The 19,900-nt window shown below is 37.3% G+C and overlaps 1 protein-coding gene across 1 annotated transcript in view; it reads left to right on the forward strand.

Moving 5' to 3' along the window:
- Positions 1 to 17,666, forward strand: part of LOC123987358 (testis-expressed protein 264 homolog) — a 36,518-nt gene extending 18,852 nt beyond the window's left edge. The window contains exons 3-4 of the mRNA XM_046076168.1: positions 5,996 to 6,161; positions 14,765 to 17,666. Coding sequence (XP_045932124.1) covers positions 5,996 to 6,161; positions 14,765 to 15,051 — 453 coding nt within the window. The 3' untranslated portion in view covers positions 15,052 to 17,666. The remainder of the gene's footprint in view (positions 1 to 5,995; positions 6,162 to 14,764) is intronic.
- Positions 17,667 to 19,900: the final 2,234 nt, after the last annotated feature.

Here is a 19,900-nt window from a genome sequence, read left to right on the forward strand (position 1 = left end):
GTATAAAACCTATTTGTAGAAATGTAATAAACATACTAACAATAGACTTAAATAAAAGGTCAAACATATAACAAAAACATCAGAAATATCTTAAAACCATCCCAAATCATAAAAAACATTCAATATTTGAGTCTTGTACTTGAGAACGTAAGCAATATTTAAATTAATTATATCTTATAATAATCATAATTATAGATAAATCATATGCATTGACCCTCTATGCCTCTGTTTTAAATTGATATTTGGTTTATTGTGCTTGTGTAAGTGTCTTATCTAGTAATATCTAAAAATATTATTATTCGGCAATCTGTATTCTCTGTGAGCTGTTTAAATGCGCTCTAATAATTTAATCATAACCTTTTATTGCACTTGTTAACATCTTAACATCTATACATGAATTAAAATCAAAATCACAGTAAGCATACCCCAATTAACAGACCTGGATAACTTGCCAATCTTTCAAATCGCTGTGGCCTTCACATATTTTAGTCTGATTTCCTAATTTAATTAGAATTATAGACACAAATAGCACTCCTGAAAAATTAAGTAATTTTGTTGTTTCAAAGGCTAGCTCACATCCAGACTGTCAAAGCAGTCATGCAAACTAAAATCCAAATCATGTCAAATCTACATGACTTACATGACTGCATTACTTCCTTAGTGTGGTCAAGTAATCATGTTATAGTGTGCATGTAAATATCTGGCATTAAATATCTACAATATCACCAGTACACTACCAACTACAAACATTTGAATAAAATAAATATGTAATTTGTAGAATTGTATACAATATTTATGTGTAGTGTTACAGTATATGATGACTTGGTGTAGAGCCTCCATGACTTTCAAGGCAAAATGTAGCGTAAGTGTGTAGCTGTGTTGTACCAAAGGGGAGGGACCATAAATCTTATTTTAGAACTCTAAAAATTCCTTGTACAGTTTCATTTATTTATCCAAAGGCACATGTGATGCATTTGTAAAGGGGTCCCATGCAGATGTTGTCCCCCAGGCTAGGAACCTGGAAATAGAGGACACTAGCACATCCTCATCTTTGTGTAGTCTGTCCTTCACCAGTTCCCTCTGGACCTGCTGCAGAGGGTCTGCAAATAATCAGCTAGCATGAGAAAGTGCATGAGAGGTGATTAAATATCTGTGTTTGCGTGATGTTTTGTGTAATCCCCTGTGCTCAAATCTAATTTCATTCATTTTAAACCTTTGTTGATGCAGATTTTCCTACACAGTGTTTCAGTATAACTAATCAGCATAATAACAAGGTTTATTTAACTGTGACATGTGAATTAGTGCAGTAATTAGGGCTGGACGATATGCCCAAAAATGTTATGAAAAATGTTTCATATCTTTCGATTTCGATAATTATCACAATAAGTATCAAATCGTTATTTCCTTCTTAAGGCTGATTTTTGCTCCTGAGTGAAAGTTGTAGAAACCTGATGGTTAATTGCAGTTTAAACTCTTCGTTATGGTCAACACTTGAGGCCAAACAGTGGATCATTTAGCAAATCTGAGGTGAACATTCAAAACAATTATGATCAAATCTTTGTCAACAAATCTACACGAGTAAAATTAAGTAAAAGCTTTTTTCAGTCCTTTTTCCTCAACAAATGAAACATCTTAAGAAAAAAAAAAAGTCCTTATTTGTGTATGACTCACGTGAATAACATCAAACATTTATTTAATATTAATTGAACATTTGTTATATTGTTAGTGAAAAAAATTCTATTGCGATAATTATTGTTATTGTTTTATTGTCCATAGCAAGCACAGCAATAATTAAGCCTTTTAACGCATCAACTGAGCTTACGTGGTACCTTTGAATGGTTTGCCATGAAACAGCTTTGGCACAGGTTGACATGTGCTTGAAAAGCATTGAAGGGCAGCATCTACACCCGAAGATGCTTCTGAGAACAAATAAGAATGGGTTACTGCTGTTCTCATCCATATTTGGATTTTGAAAAGCGTAAAAGCAACATGAAGCAAAGATGGATACATCCAGCTCTGCCTCAGTTTTCTTTTTCAAATTTTGAAACAGTGCTTTGAAAGCAAGGTGAGCTCATGTTCTGTTGTAACCTTGTAATTCCCTATGTCTATTCCCTTAATAATGCAACAATGTAATAATGTTTTCATAACAAAGAAAACTAAATAAGAGATATCTTTCTGTCAAAAAATATTGCCATTCCTGTGCCATGGAGAATATGTAGAAAAATGACCTTACTGTGACCCTGTTACTCTGGACTGCTCTCCTGGGCTCCCGGGGCCCTCATACTGCAAGAGAAGAGATCAATAAGAAACAAAATCAAAAAGTACACCATCCACAACCCCCTACCCAATTACAAAAGCCCACTGTGCGCAGTTTGTCTCAGTGATTCCACTACTGGTCTAATTATTTGCCTACCCTCCACCCCACATCTTCTGTTTATAAGAAACAGAGAAACTGACCTCACTGTATAGTGAGGCTTCCGGGCTGAGGATGTTGCTTTACTCACCTAGCAGTGACTGTAAGTAACAGGTATAAGCTCCTTGTCTGGTTGTACAAATAATAAAGGTGTCCTCAGGTCTTACAATAAATAATTATAAAAAAATAACCCGTGCCCAAATGGTGACACTTCTGTCTTCTGTCCTTCAAACACAATAGTCCAAGTCCTGCCCTGCTGCTGGGCTAGCCTCTGGTAATTTTGAATAGTATTAATATTTCATCTGTCTTTCTGTACAGCTCCGGTATGATATTCTGGCTATATTATAAATTGTGGTTTTGTCTTATTTGTAGTTCATAGTTCTTATATTATTATATATATTGATTATATTATATATAACTTCCTGGAGAACCTCCAACTCATGAAGCAAGCAAGCTTCTGTTTTTACAAAGAATTCATTTGAATTTGAATAATGGAAAGAACTCATATTTTGACAAACTCGAAATAATCAATTGCACAGGCAGATGCACAGGTGATTCATTCAGCATTTAGAAGAAACCTTCTAGTTTTCTACAAGAAAATGCATTTTTAATGTGTTTAATGTGTCAGAGATTCAAGAAACCTAGAATTATAGGTGCATCAGTCACAAAATCAAAAACAATTTAATGTGTCTGGGAAAGTAGTTTCAAAAATCGTGATGAATGTAAGGTGCACTGCATTGACTAAAAGATGCCTTCATTTCAACAAAAAAAGAGCATCAGAGATTTTAATGATGTGGCAGGAAAAAAGCTCATATTCTAGTCACATAGCACAAAACACTGGGTGGCTGAGCAATAGACCCTTATAGTTTCTTTGTCCTACTTTCAGTTTTGTTTACATTTTGAGAAAGCCAGAATATGTTTTTCACTTGAAGTGCAACTGGACTTTTGCCCTTGATTTTAACCTTTGTTGGATAACTATGACCTGGATGACTGAGAATCTTCATAGAAATTTCACTTGAAGTGTCTTTTTTGTCATCTTGAATTGACTCATTAGGTCCCATTATTGCTCTGCACTTTCTCATAATTGCTGAGGTCTATGGGGTTATTTTGCAGGACCTGATGTACCCTAAATTCCATTGTAAACACTGTTTCCTCATAATGTTTCCAATTCCCACAATGTAAATAATGTCCCGGTGACATTAGACCTAGGTCAGGACTCCATAAACACTGTGAAGCAAATCCAAAGTTGTTGTTATGAATCCCAGTATTAAACAGCTGATGTGAATCATCAGACCTAAATGTCATTGATTCTTCACAGGATGTTGTGAAGCAAACAGACGTTCACTTTCTTCATCCCTTAATGAACTGTAGGCTGCCCCCCTCCAAATGATTTCTGGAAATAAAGCATATGGCATTACTGCAGAAAACGTTCTTGCGCTTTTATTTTGGAGGCACCATCACTTAAGAGGAAGTGATTGTGTGAAAAACTGTATCTGTCATAACTGAGATCTATTTCAGAACCAACCACCAGGGCCGCCAATTGCCGACCACTGCTCTAGGGGTAAATGCAGTGCTTTTAAAACCCTTGGCATATGATGTTTTTGTGCTTGGAACATTTAAGTGTGCCATTAATCAATTGTATATTGTTATACTCTTACTTGGTGCATCTTTTCTGCAGTGCTGTCTTCTGTCCTCTGTTGTGGAAGCACCAACTAGTCATATCAAATTTCTTGTGCATCCATTATACTCTAAAGCAAAGATCATTCTGACAAATCTGAATTTACCAGTGAAATATTAACACTGAACCCCTCTGTGTAGCTACTGTTCCGAAAGTGTGTCTGCGCCATACTTCAGTTTCACATTTGATCATTTATTTAATGCCTGAATTGCAAAATAATACTCGCTTGTGTATATCTGCGTACATGCATCCACATATATAATATGTAGCAGTCCATTGTTTGACTCCAGCTGATGAGCCAAGCCAATGAGGATATACAGATATTTCTGAAGGAAATATGCACCAATAATTGATGCTACTGAAATCACTGAAACTGACAACGTTGCTCCTGCAGACAGCAGCGAGAGGAATGTCACCACTGTCATAATTGGGCTGAGAGACATATGGTGAGAGAGATGATAGGCTAAGGGTTTGAAAAGAAGTCTCCTATAAAGAATCTGTCTCGTGTGTGTCTGTTCAGTCTTACAAGCCTGCTTTATCAGATCCTATGTGTGTAACGTTCCTGTTATTCTACTAAATAGTAACCTGCCAGTCACCACTTACACTTCGCTTGAAACTGTAACGTCCGCGAGGGGCACAGGGACTCTGAACTCCCAGATTCTGTCAAGAAATGAAAATCTGAAAAAGTTCAACTCTCAGAGAGATGTCATGAATTTGCCATAGTGTAAAAATGATTTATAGTCTGAAGTTTAATTTAGTTCAAGTCAGTAATGAAACACATGGTTGGAAGAAGGAAGAGTGCAAGGTATGAATACAGAGGTCTTCATTACTCTACACTAATGCCATGCTTTTATTCCCCATTTAATGTTTCCATGCCACACACTTCTTTTTGATTAAAGCAATAGCCTCATTTTAAACTACACTAAATGATGTAGTCTCTGTCACGACTCCCTCTGAATCCATAGCCTATTCACCATAAGAAAATAATAATGCTTGTGTTTTAGTTTAATGTAAAAATATCAGATCATGTACAACATCTGGTTAATTTAATTGTTAAATTGCACCAAACTGCAACAAATCTGTTACACTGTAAAATGTAATCTGTTAGCCACAGTAAAATGGACAAGTAGTAATGAAAACTGACATTGCTTTTAGCCAATTAAAACAAATGATCTTTAAATAATTTATCATATTGAGATGCTGCAGTGCTGCGAGACACTTTGCATGTGCCAAACGGGTGAAAGTAAGGCTGTGCACGAGCGGAATAACAAAACATGGCGTAGGAAAGGTTAATGAGCCCGGAAAAGCGGAGTATCTCTGTCATGTGAGACTTCCCACTTCTTCCACAAGTAGCAGAAGTTACAGAGGCAACGTGAAAAGTGTGGAAGCTGAACATCCGTAAAGACAGATTGTAGGGATCTTAAGCTGTCTTGCATGTGGTGTGTGAAGGTGGTGGAACAAGGTTCGTGTTTGTTCAGCGTTGGAGCAGTGAGGTTCCCAAGTATGAAATCAAATCATTGGCTGGACGCAGACTTGTGAGATTATTGGCGTGTCTGCGCTTGAATCCTACTGTGGTGTTTCCTCTGTCCATTAAATGTTTGTGTGTATTCAGCCTCGTAGGGCAAATGTTAATAAGTGTTGATGGGACTCATTTTAACATGGGCAATTATGACTTTGCACCTTCAGAGTTACATTAGCACTGACAGTTTTAAGATACACTACTCAGACATGCTATTCAATCAACATTTTGGGACAGCATGTAGATTATTTTTAATTTGACTGAATTGTTCACTTAAATTACTATTAATTACTACAAGGAAACGTGTATGTTAATATTATGTATTACATTTGTTGTAATTCATGAACTTGGATTATGTTCTCAACAACATTAACATCTCTTGCAGGAAAGGAGACTGTGTGCACACCCGTTCCTTGAGATCTACAGAGAGGGTCAGGTCCAGTTCATGGCTCCCTTGGCTCGGCAGGGAGATTTCTATGTGCCTGAAGTCTGCCAGGTAGAGAGGAGGCTCTCAGAACAAGAGGAATTGCACAGTGACACAGACATCTCAGGTACTTGTGCTTCATGTTGTCTTGCAGAAGCACATATGTTTTTTGTACAGGTAAACCTCATGAGAGATTTATGCTACATATAGGACCCCAGGCTTGCCAGTCGTATAGCTTGAAAATGGATGTCATTTAACAGTTATTATAAGATGATGATGATTGCAAATCAAGCTTAAAATTCATGTCTCTTTGTTCGTCACCACCATTATTGAAATAAAACCCCTCATTCAAATAAAGCACACAATCAGGCCAATACAATACAATCCTGATTTTCTTTAACAAATTACCTAAAATGTGATAGATGTCAGAAACTGAAGAACAAACCCATAAAAGAAAAAAGTTAATTTTATATATTTGCAGAAACTTTATTATGTCAGTTTTCAGAGTCATTACATAATCTATTTTTTAGTTACTGTATGTGGGAAAATATAGTCTGCACGGTCACTCACTGGTTTGTGTTTTGAAATTTTTTTTAGACTAAACAACCTGTAAACAGTTGATATGATGATTTGTTGGCAAACAGTTGCCTATTTACACATGCAGGCGATTGGGAGCAACTTAAAATGCTCATTTATTTGGAGTCATGTTTTTTGACCACCTGACAAATTTAAGTCCAATATTCACTCTCTTTTTAGCTCAGTTTCAGTTCTCTAATGCCTGAGCAACGTATCTGGCTTTGCTTCTAAATGTTCCACTGTGTTCACCAGCTAGACTCTTAACGTTGTCTATCTGCATTGCTGAGTAAGAAGTATGCAGTGTTTTTAGCGCCTTTTCGCTACTGGTTAGTGAAACAAAACAGTAAGTTTGCAGGCTGTAAAGTCAAAACAATTAGCCAAAACATACTAAAATACATTACACTACAAGTCATTTGACCCAATCTTACTGATTTGTGCTGCTGTAAGCATTTTAATAGCTACCAAGAGATGTTTCAGAGAAGTAAAATTAGCTTAATTAATTACATGATTAAATTAGACATACAATTGTACTTAAAAAGTTGATATTTTAGGAAAAAAGCTTCAGTTGTATACAGTCACCTACTCTCAGATGGCTACTTCAGCTGTTTTAGGCTCCATCCACACTACTGCGTTTTCTAATTAAAACGGAGACCTTTTGCTACATTTGCACCTCCCGTCCAGACTACAATGGCGAAAATGCAGACCTAAAACGGAGAAGTTTAGAAACACTGCCGACCCCGTTTTGCCTTTCAAAACTCCGGAGGGCGTTTTAGTGAAGACGGGCCAAAACGGAGGACTTTAGAAACGATGACGCAGCCGCTCGCGCTCGGCTCTCTGATTGGGTCTTAGAAGTCATGCAAAGCAGAAACACGATGCTACTGACCGGGTTTTTGACATGGTATTTTTATTAAAATATTATGTACCGTGCAAATAACACGTATCTGCCTACACTTGTACTGTGCATGTCGCCGTATTTACTTTGCAACGACTCCCAGTCTGTTTTACGCCGCCACACTCCTGTGTTAATTCAGTAACAGTCCCAGCTCCTTAATGGTGCATGCAAAAAAGAACAAAAACACTACTACTACTACGTTTGTAAACTAAAACGGAGTAGTGTGGAATGGGCCTTAGCTTCAGCAGTTAGCTGTGGTAGTTGACACGTGGGTGGGACACTGGGGAATTGGACCTTGTTTCTACTGCTGTTTTGTTTATGAGCAGCCCCGCAGAAGGAAACTGTGATTGACACCTTCTTAGGTGTTAATGAAAAGCCCAGACACAACAGCCTCTGGTGGAAGTGTGCTGCCACTCACCAAGGGGCTGTCCACAGCTTTACAGACGCCATATGGAAAACTTGCTTTCAGTATAAAATATGCACAAGTGCTTTCACACAATTCCACTTGACACTAATTTATCCTCATGAGACATAAAAGCTTGTGAAGGAGTGTTTTCAAGAGTCAATACTGGATGAAGTGGGTCTAGTTGTGAGTTGACATGGAGTGTGAAAATAAACCTATTTGATGATAACAGCTTCATAGCACCTAATCGCTACCGCTTTGTGTCAGAGGCCATATTGTTCAATTTTGTTCAGTTCAGTACAAGCAGACCTTGTAATGAATCCTATTATAGCCTAGCTGACACACACACAAATGTAAAAATAACAACAAAAACTGAAACTGACAACACAGGGGACCACATAGAGTAAAAAATGTATTTTGAACATGTGGAATATAGCATGGGTAATTTATACACACACAGGAGATGATTGGAGCTAAAGCACTTAGGTGAATGATAAAGCTGGTTCATTTTGTAACTCATTATCAAGCAAAAATGCCAAATATTTTCTTGTTCCAGAAAGTACAAAAAAACAGTCTGAGATGCCAACTGCAGTCAAAAATAAGTGAGCCTCCACTTTTTTGGTTTAGTTGTGTTTGTACTGAGGACTACAGTGTACAGTAATCAATTTATTCAGGGGGCATTCGTGTCCACACTCAACACTGATTTTGAAAAATCTACATTATAAATTATTTATTTGATTCTCAAACTGCCAGAATTGTTATAACATTTCTGGCAGCAACAGCAATTTGTTCCAGACTTTCTCAGGGATGATGTGAGAGCTGGTGCCTGAAGTTGCTCAGTTTGCTCGCTGTGAGAAAAACAATGTGGGATCCAGATGGTTTTTTTTTCTCCAATTTAGTGATGCTCTCCAAAAGTGATGGACATCCTTTCTTAGTAGGAAAATATATATTTTTTTAGAATTACGATATTGACAAAAAAATGGGTTCAAAGTGGACTTTAACAAAATATCACCCCTAATATAAATGCTCTGTAATGTTTCTCTTTCCAAAAGTAGTTGTGTGCTGTTCTTTGTCAATAATCTCCTTTAAAATTATAGTAAAATTCCTGATTTTGCACTGAAATACATTTATCTGGTTTTGTCTAACCCCTCACACTTAGTGTCACATTTCTCTTTGTCTTCTACCCACAAACTGAAACTTTACAAATACATTGCAGAAAGCCACATCTTCAAAGTGTTTTTGGATCTCTACTTTTTGTTACAAACCAGAGTGAAACTGAGTGCCGCTGACAAATCCAGTGCTTTTCATGTGTCATGGGTGCGGTGCAGAGTGGTAATGACTTTTGTGTCCATGACTGTGAATGATAATGTGACAGGCAGCCATGCTCCTGTCACACTGGGATCAACTCAGCCAGGTCGGTGGACCATTCGGTCTGGAGGCTTCTTTGGTCTATTGACCCCCATCCCACCCATCTGCTCTCCCCAACTCCCCCCATACCGACCCATCTCAGTGACCAGATCAACCCCCAGCCTCCTCACACATGGCTCTAGACAGCGTTCTTGAAATCACTGTCATTCTTGAATATAGTTCACTCTGTGGAACTACACAGGGGGTTTGGTCATTGGTCAGCTATTTTAAAGTATTTTGGGGAAAGTCAACCTCAAACCTCAAGTCTTGTCAAAGCAAGTTTTGAGTTAAATCTCAAGTTCAAGTCGTGTCACAAACAAAGCAAATCGCAAGTCAGTTGCAGGTCTTTTAGGTCTTCTAATGTTGACCATTAAAATTAAATGTAGAAATGACAAGTTGTGTTTTTTTGGTGTGTGACGTGAGGTAACTATTTCTTGGTTTGGTGCGGTGACTTCCTGGAGTGTTGTCCTCAATGTGAGGTTGCAAGGCAACTAGCAGAGTCTAACCGATTAACAAACATGTTAATTAATGCCCTTTCAAAGTGCTGATAGGCAGATTGTTTTAACTTTAGACAGAGTCAGGCAAACCGTTTCTCCAAGCTTTTTATCTTTATGTTAAGCTAAGCTAATCGCTGGTGGTGGTATTGATCTTCTCATCTTAGTCTTGGCAAGAAAGCAAATAAGTGTATTTCCCAAAATTTCTAATTATTCCTTTAAAGCTGTGTTAGTTAGTAGTGTTTATAACATAGCTCCGATCAAGTCATTGTAATGCGTAGACCTTTAAATTAACCTTTAATTTACCTTTCTGTCTTATTTGTTTTTTATTGTGTCAGGATTTAACAGGCAGTAACTTTAACATGTTTCAATTCATTTTGTAACTCAAGTCTGGAGTCTGATTTTCACCCATTTCACGTTACCTTGGTGGGCACTGATTTGTACTTGACAGAATTTAAGCCTGAATATAGTAATTATCTTAAGTAAGTAAGTTTGAGTAAACACATTAAATCTTAACATGCTCAAATTCAGCAGCATCTCATTCCAGTACAGGATCAACTGTCACTCAGATGCATGTAGTGACTGACGCCTGAAGGCACCACTAAAACCCTCCAATTAAATCTAGAGACAATTTTTGGCTAAAACAAAATTGAGATATCATGCCTAATGTGTATCTTCCAATCCAAATGGGATTTTTCTTTCTGACCGACTGATTAAATTTTACGACTTGCTTTAGGCGTTCAACCAGCAGAGAAAAACCAACATGAGACCAAACTCTTATCTCTTTCACAGCTCAATATGCATATTTTAAATGTTTTATTTCATTTTTCCTCTTGGCTCCATCAATCACGCGCACATGAGGTGGGTGTAAATTAATCAGCTTGAGCTTGTGGCTAGATTCAAATGTGGTTGTTTTTTACTTGATTTTTGAATGCATTTTTATAAAGATAAATAGGAGTTTATTCTATAATTTACAGTGTGTTTAGCGCTGATTTGTACGTTTAGCTTTTTTTTTCATGTACAGTCCCCTCCAAAAGTATTGGAACAGTAAGGCAAATTCCTTTGTTTTTGTTGTTCACTGAAGACATTTGGGTTTAAGATCAAAAGATGAGTATGAGACAAGAGTTCAGAATTTCAGAGGATAAACCAACATGAAGACCAGAGAGCTGTCTATGGGAGAAAAGCAAGCCATTGTCAAGCTGAGAAAAGAAGGAAAATCGACCAGAGACATTGGACAAACATTGTACATAGCAAGCACAACAATTTGGAATGTCCTGAAAAAGAAAGAAACTACTGGTGTACTGAGCAACAGACGTCAAACAGGTCGACCAAGGAAAACAACAGTATTTGAGAAATATCGTGAGAGCTGTGAAGAAACCCCAAAACATCAGTAAGTGACATCACCAACGACCTCCACAGTGCAGGGGTGAAGGTATCACAATCCACTGTTGGAAGAAGACTCAGAGAGCTGAAATATAGAGGCCACACCACAAGATGCAAACCACTCATCAGCAGGAAGAATCGGAAGGCCAGATTGAAATTTGTAAGTACAGAGATGAGCCGCAGAAGATCTGGAACACGATCTTATGGACTAATGAGACCAAGATTAATCTCTACCAAAGTGATGGAAAGGCCAAAGTGTGGAGAAAGAAAGGAACTACTTATGATCCGAAGCATACAAGCTCATCTGTGAAGCATGGTGGAGGAAATGTCATAGGTTGGCCGTGCTCATCAATATTTTTTAATTTTCTATTTAATAATATATTTATTGATGATGTAACTGATGATGGTAGCAGCAGAATGAATTCCGAAGTGTACAGAAACATTTTGTCTGCCAATTTACGGAGAAATGCATTGAAACTAATCAGGAGGAAGTTTATCATGCAGCAGGACAATGACCCAAAGCACACTGCCAACAAAATAAAGGACTTCATCAGGGGGAAAAAGTGGAAGGTTTTAGACTGGCCAAGTCAATCACCTGACCTTAACCCAGTAGAGCATGCATTTCACCTCCTTAAGAGGAGACTGAAGGGAGAAACACCCCGAAACAAACAACAACTGAAAGACGCTGCGGTAAAAGCCTGGAATAGCATCACAAATGAAGAATGCAACAGTTTGGTGATGTCGATGGGTCGCAGGCTTGAGGCAGTTATTGCAAGCAAGGGTTATGCTACCAAATATTAAATGTTATTTACTTTAAGATTACTTTTTCCATTACTTAAGAATGATGTGGTCTAAAACAAACAGTGATATGTCCAAAGTTGTTTAACACATCTAGATGTGAATACCAGGAAATAAAAGCTGAAATTCTGAACTCTTGTCTCATACTCATCTTTTGATCTTAAATCCAAATGTCGTCAGTGAACAACAAAAACAAAGGAATTTGCCTTACTGTTCCAATACCTTTGGAGGGGACTGTATACAACTTCTTTTCCACCAGGTTAAAAAGTCATCTTAGGCCTTTGTATACTACCTTATTATCTGGAATGAATAATTAATAATTCAATCCGCTGTGCAAGTTATATGTAATTAGTTTAAATTCTCATGGTTCACTTCTTGTTCAAACTGCTGTGCTCGATCCTGGCCCCAGTTTAATTTTCTGTGTCAACATGAACTGACACTGCAATATAGCTCTCTCTCTGTCTCCTGTTTTGATATCATATTTCGGAGAAGTGTGACACAACAACATGAGAGCCTTTAGGTATTTTATGTTGCTTCTGATTACATGTTTTATACTCAAGTATTTTCAGGGTAATTAATGTTCTGTACTATTTGCGTCTTGCTATGTAACACCATTTCCTTCTTTTGTATTTTGCTTGTAGTATTGGAAGTCTCTTAACTTGAGAACGTGTGAATTTCAACAGGTCTCTGAAGTGTTTTCTAACTTTGAAGTTTAATGAGGAATGAAAAAATGTTGTCGTGCTCAAGAGCATGTCACAGATTTATTGACATTTGTTGATTGATAATTTGTGACTTTGAACACTGATAACTTGTGATGTTATGATATAGTTTTTACTGAAAGCTTCATACTTTTTGGTTAAAATTCTTCCTCAATTGAAATGCACTTACAGTTGTCAACCTGTCATTCTGTTAACTGCACAAACCTATGTTACCTCTGATAATTTGCCACATATTATAATGTATTTATCACCTGTTACATGATGATCAGCTTGTTTCATATGAAAGGTTAGTTCTTGCCTTCTGTGTGGATCATTGTAAGGTCTGCAGTTAATGAAAGGCTGACTTGGTATAAAGAGAAAGGAAATTACTTAGAAACACTCACAGCCACACAAAGACAAAATGTCAACAGACTGGCACACACAAGTATGAAATTGATCTTATTAACCTGCAAGGAGCAAACTGAAAGAACACTGAGGAGTCAAGTGGTTAGGCTGCTTGTATGAACCTGTCCAATTAAAGAGCAGAAGATGTTTAGATTACAGCAGTTTCTAATTATCAGCATTTCAGTGCCTATTTTGAGTTCTGACAAGGTGTTGCTCATCCCATAGTTTAGAACCAGGAAAATGTGTGACAAGCAAGATACAGTTTATTACCTCCGCTCAGATGTCAGATTTTCTGGTTCCTTGTTTATTAATCCCCCTAAATCAAACTGAATGTGCAATATGCAAAAGTACTGGCTGAATAAAAAAACAAGGGAAATGTAAGCAAGGGTTAGCCTAATAATTGTAAGGAAAATGAAACCACAGGCTTGCATTACGTTTAAAGAAACATCTCCATGTTCCCTTATGAATCCTCCAGTTTCATAGTTTTGGGGTTTTGTTTACCATTAAAAAATATAGTCCATTAAATAACCTGGAAGTTATACATCAAAACTGACAGAAAAGTCTCCATTAAGGTTTAATATCTCTTAAGGACAATGGTTATTTTTATTTTGCCCTACCTTTATTTATGGATGGCAACATTGGGCTGTCTGAGCCTGTTGGTCTGTCAGTCCACCACATTGGGTTCAAACTATATATCTAAAGATGTCAACAATGATTGGATGGATTGCCATGACATTATGTACAGACAGTCACTGTTGGATGGATTGCTACTATATCAGTTTTGGTATATATATTATTGTTGCCTAGAGGATGAATTCTCTGCGAATTTTGTGAATTTTAATCTAGCGCCATAAACAGGTCAAAGTTTTGACTCCTGTGAAATATCGCAACAATTACTAGATGAATTAGCACAAAATTCGGATTTGGTGATCCTCTGAATTTTCCTCTAGCGCCAACTTGAGGTTAACATTTGTGGTTTTGAGAGAAATGATCACTAGTGAATGGATGGAATTAAATGAAACTTCGTACAGACATTCATGTCTCCCTCTGGAAGAATTGTAATCATTTTGTTGTTCCCCTGACTTTTCATTGAGTACCATCTTCAGGTCTTAATTTCAATATATTCAGTACTTTAATACTTGCATAATGACATTCCCATCCAGCCTCAGCTGTACTTAGATTAGTTCAGAGCTAATTCTCAACGGTTTGTAAGCTAACATGCTAAACTAAACATGAACATGGTAAACATTATACCTGGTAAATATAAAAGCATGGTAACGTTGTCTTTGTCAGCATGTTAGCATGTTAGCTGCTAGTGTGGCTGTTGTCGCTAGTCTTGTTTTATGGCCTTGAACTATTACAATCTTTCTAAAGCACATTTGTTCACATTATATGTAGCATGGTATACTGGCAACATTTCCTTTATAGATACATTTTCCTCCATGCATATAATTTCTAAATTATTTATGAGTCTGGTAAAGTTAAGCAGAATTTATGGAAGAGATAATAATTATTCTGGACTTAAGTCAGTGCAGCTCAAATACCATCATGCAGATTTTGGTTGAATCCCAGCACTGGGTTTTTGGGCAGCCTAGCTTTTCTCATGTGGTGTTTGTTTATAGAAGTCCTCTCACCATCTGTTCATTCCCTCCTTTTGTTTTATCGCTGCTCTAGGTGCAGACTCGAACAGTGAATACAGCTCAGGTAGTGGGGTTCTCCTGTCAGACAGCAGAGAGACGTCCCTGGCAGCATCCTCGGTCCACTCTGTGCCTATCCATGATCAAGGGGATAAAGACTACAGAGGGAGAAGCTCCAGGGGAACCTCATTTAAAGAGCTGGACTGGGAGCAGACTGATGGAGAGCAGGCAGAGAGAGAAGAGGGGCTTCATGGAGACTCCAACCAGAAGAGCCTGGAGGCTCCCTCTCAGGAGTGGTGGGGTGTCGTCGGGGAAGAAGAGTAAAAGTTCACTGAGACATATAAGGTGAAGATGAGAGAATAAAGGACTGAAATTGATGAGGTTGGGAAGTGCAGATTTTAAAAGCATGGCTTACTGTGTGTTCATGTCCAAAAAGGGAAATATTAAAGAATAGGGCAGGTGATATTCTATGTTTTTGTTATTGTGAACAGCATAAAAAGACCAAAACCAAAAATGTGTTAGTCTGATTCTCAATACTTTCAGACTTCCCTACTCTGAAAGCCAGTTCTTTCTTATAGAAGATGTTCGTTTTTAAAAACTATAGATATATTGTGTAATTTAAAAGAAAATGTGAAATAATTTCCTAAAACAGCTGGGCTGTAGTTTTTAGCATTTCTTATCCAAGCATGAGTACATACGGCATTTGCCGCAGAATACTTTTAGACATGGATTAATCCATATTTAGTACTCTAATGAGTATTTACAGCAGCGGGACAGTGTTTGCAGGATCCACCCTGTACAAACAGCAGTGCCTATCATAATTTAGGAACATTTTTATAGTTATTAGACAACAAAGGAGGTCTATGGTGCAAAAGAATATTGGCTTTGGATACACAGGTAACTGTTAATGTTGGTCTTTTCATTGGATCTGTTGATAATATGAAAAATCTAGAATGTAACAAGTCTTATTCTTTAGTAAAAGTATTACAAATCTGCTTTATTTTGTTGACAGAAAACGATTCACTTGAAATCTGCAGAATGCATTCAGGTAGCCTGAGTTTCTTGAAACATTTTTTTTTATAGAAGTGATGATTGTCAAAATCACACAAGATGACTGAACTGAGTATTTGTTAGCAAGGCATTTTACTTGAGTGTCTACCAGTATTTTATATCTCCTGTTTGGTGTACTTAAGATAACCATTACTTGCATTTCCAGCAAGTTTTTTTTATTTGTTGGAGGAACATACAGAGAATTCTGTTCATTTCACAGATACCTATACTGACTAGTTTACAAAGGGCCTTCATTTAATTAATTAATAACTGACGACATTGAAATTACTATAAGCACACACAGAAGTCGTCATAAAGTTTTCTGTTTATTTTTTGTGTTTGAATATTTGTGTGCCTTATAACAACTTCTATGTGTATTGTGTTGACATAGCATTGTTGCTGATGCGCATGTTTTGATGTAAAATTGACTTAATTTCCAAAAGGAAAAGTGTGAATAACATAATTGCCTTCTTCCTGTGGTCCTCCCGATCACCTCTGAGATTGAGGACATAATTATGGTGAGTGTGCAGCCTGCTGCCATGATCAGTCAAGGAAAAAGATGACAAGACAAGTGGGCTGACTATTAATATTCATTTCTCTATTACTGAAAGCAAAGCTCTATGACTTTACCTTGCATTTACTATCATTCTACATTTGGCTTCTAGCATCCTCAAATTATCCTCACACATTCACTCCATAGCTCCTTCCTTTTCTGTTTAGCCATCCTGTTCTGTTGTTTCTCAACCTTTCTACCATCTGCTGTCTCTTTGCACAGGCTAATTTCTGTTTTTCTCCCTTTGTTATTCTCCCTCTGATATAAATATGGCAGCTGCAGCGTGGAAGACCACCTGATGACCCACAGCTTATAATGTATGTCCAGTCATATCCATATCCTTTATCTTCCAGCAAACAAGAGATCACAGTGAGCTAAAATTCTGAGTTAAAATGTGTTTATTTAAGATTCTCCAGGTGACCGTTTTCACTTTGACAGAAATTAGTAATACCTATAGAGAAAGGTTTTTGCTTGTCCTTTAATCCAGCCAAGGTTGAAAAAAAAAAAAAAGTTCACAGCCATTACAGATACTTAGGAAGATCTCCATACTGCCTAACAGTTCATTAGAGAGCTTTGATGATCGCTCGTTAAACTACTGTATTTTATTACTCCATGGGTGTAAAAAAAAAACAAAAAAACCCCCGATCCTGTTACATTGTCACTCATTCATTAATTTACTCTAAATTGGAGGAACCTCAATGCTGAGCTTTTACCTAATAAATGTTCTACAAATAAGTTGATGTATAGTGGGTGTTTACATTTCTAATCTAAATGCTGATGCTACTCTAAAGATGGGGTTAAAATCCCAGAATAAATTTAAATGAGATGGATGAGCTTTAAGAGTAAGAGTGAAGCTCTGAGATGCTTTCTGTGTGTGTAATTATAAAACCTCTCAGGAAGCAGTGTGTGCCCTCCTCTTTATACACATGTGGTACTAACCTGCTGACTCCACGCTGATCTGTGAATTATTTGTAGGCTACATTGTTTATTGCACATAGGTTGGGAATCTAACAAACTTAAGTATGGCAGAATTGGTGTGACAGAGTAATGATCTCAGAGGCTAGGTGGATAAATACTCAGGGCTGGCCGTGCCTTTGGAGCTGGTAGGGATATTGTTTTATTTCTATGGGCATTTAAAGGTTAGGCAAACTTATTTAGAGGGGGAAAACATCAAAGGCAAATGGTAAAATTGACTGACTGTGCATCTATTTTTAGTTTTTTTATTTCTTTATCAGCTTTCCAGTTCAATGACGTGTTATTACAGCTATTACAAGTGTTACAGTGTGTGTTACACACACTTTCTGTTTAACCTCCAAATAAAGTGGTTTCTGACTAAGCTCAGTTCCCAGGATTTTTTAAGTGTGTAAAATGTTGTCATATCCAATAAAAATAATGGTCTATAGTATGAAAATAAATAATAAAACAGAATTCTTGGGATGAGAAGTTGAAGCTGTGACCTTCCACTGACAGGATGGTCTTGGGCCATTAAGCTTTCACCCAGTTTAACACAAACAAACGACAAGAAAAATTAACTAGTAGTAGTATGAATTTACTCAGTGTGGACAGTTAGAAGAAATTAAAAACAGAGATTATCAGGTTGAAAGCCCTATAGTTCCAATAAAAGATGTAAACCTTTCTGGGTTTTGAACACCACAAACCAAATTCCAATGGCAGCAGAATTTTTACAGACGGATATCTCAAACCTCAATTTAAACAAACACTTTCTGCAGGGCTATAGATATTTCCAAAAGGAAGTTTTTCCTTGCCTCTGTCGCCTAGTGCTTGCTCTTGGTGGGAACTGTTGGGCTTTCTTTAAATATCATCACAGAGTACGGTCTAGACCTGCTCTTTTATGAAAAGCGCTGTGAGATAACTGTTGTTGTGATTTGGCGCTATATAAATAAAATTGAATTGAATTGAAATATTGAGATAGATTTACAGGTAGCGAGTGAGAAAATATGCTTTGCGACACACTGATCAGAAGAGATTTCCTCTCTGTACTATAGACACTTTTCAGTTAAAGTTATCATTTATTTTGTCACAAGACCACATGTTTCCATACTTGTAAATATCAACAAAACACAGAGACACCACAGACAGAAACTAAATTGTGGATTTTTGACTGATTGTTTACTCATCATTCATTAACACTGAATTATCAGAAAACCATAAAGAGAGCAGCAGCAGTCAGACTGATGAAGTACTGACCACTGGCTAGAAATGCTTTGTTTCTGTCCTCTATAATTTCACTCGACATTAATTGCCATGTTCCTATCTAAACTCTGCATTCCACCCACATGCCCCCTACTATTGTAACCTAAACTAAAATTCTATTTCAGGAGGAAATTGGTCCCTTTGTGTTAGCTGAGGGAATTATGCAACAACCAGGACCCGCTCGTCATTTTAATTGCCACTGTACACAAAAAAAGTTCTTCTTTTCCCAACCCCTAACTGCAAAGTAGCTATTGTTAGTCCGGAAATGAAACAGTGAGATGTGTTTTGTATGTGTGGGTGAGAGGAGAGGGATGGTGGGGGGGCTTAAGCGTGTGAAGGTGACAGACATGGGTGAGCAATAAATCCATACGGAATTAACTTTATGTTGCTGTCTGGATATTTTGCAGACGTTATTGTAACTGAAACACAAAAAACAAACCGGTGCAGCAGACCTTTTAATGCACTAATCAAAAATTATAAATCTGGAATGTTGCAAATGTAATATTGTTTTGGGTGGGGAAAATAGTGCAAAGTTAGTGCAAATAGTGCAAAAATAGTGCAAAGTGCAAAGTTTATTGCATGAAATGGTGTCCCTGCAGAATGATTTCCTACAGAACAGGATGTAGATAGCAGTGTGAAGATATAGAGTTGACCTCAACTACCGGTGAGACTAAACTTTAGTAAGGGTTATTTGTTTTGGCTGAAGAATTTCAAAAGCAATTGCTATATATTATGTTTGTATAAATACAAAGTTATTTGTAACAACAGAACTTAAGAGGATGAATTATGTCTTTTCTCTATGTAATTCAACTTTAATGTCTTTGTTATATCTCCAAACTGCAGATTAAATGATATGAGCTCTTTTGCATTTATGAGTTCATTCGTGTGTGTGTGTGTGTGTGTGTGTGTGTGTGTGTGTGTGTGTGTGTGTGTCACCTTTTCAGTGGAAAACAAACTGTGCAATGTGCCTCTTTAGTTTGGGAAGTGCTATGCCACTCATCTGGAGTGTTTCTGTATTCAGTTTTAATGAGATGGAGGTGAATGAGGAGCTGGCCGGCCTTCATAGAGTGAAACAAACCAAAAACCTGGTGCTCATTTCTCATCTTTCTTAATTTAGCTGGAGAGCTGCGGCGCCTTGTACAGTCTATTTGGAAAGAGTTCCCCTTTTGTGGCGGTGGTGGTGGAGGTGGCGGTGGTGGAGGTGGTGGTGGGGTTATCAGCTCAGTTCCACGGGAAATGCAATGGATGATTCATTGTAAAATAAATAAAAATAGACCTGTGATAAGTTGAAAACAGGTATAAAATAGGTTTCATTATTTTTGAGTCGCTCCTGTTTAGGTGCTGTAACTCACTTCG

Source organism: Micropterus dolomieu, linkage group LG18, assembly GCF_021292245.1.
Source record: "Micropterus dolomieu isolate WLL.071019.BEF.003 ecotype Adirondacks linkage group LG18, ASM2129224v1, whole genome shotgun sequence".
Taxonomy (NCBI): Eukaryota; Metazoa; Chordata; class Actinopteri; order Centrarchiformes; family Centrarchidae; genus Micropterus; species Micropterus dolomieu.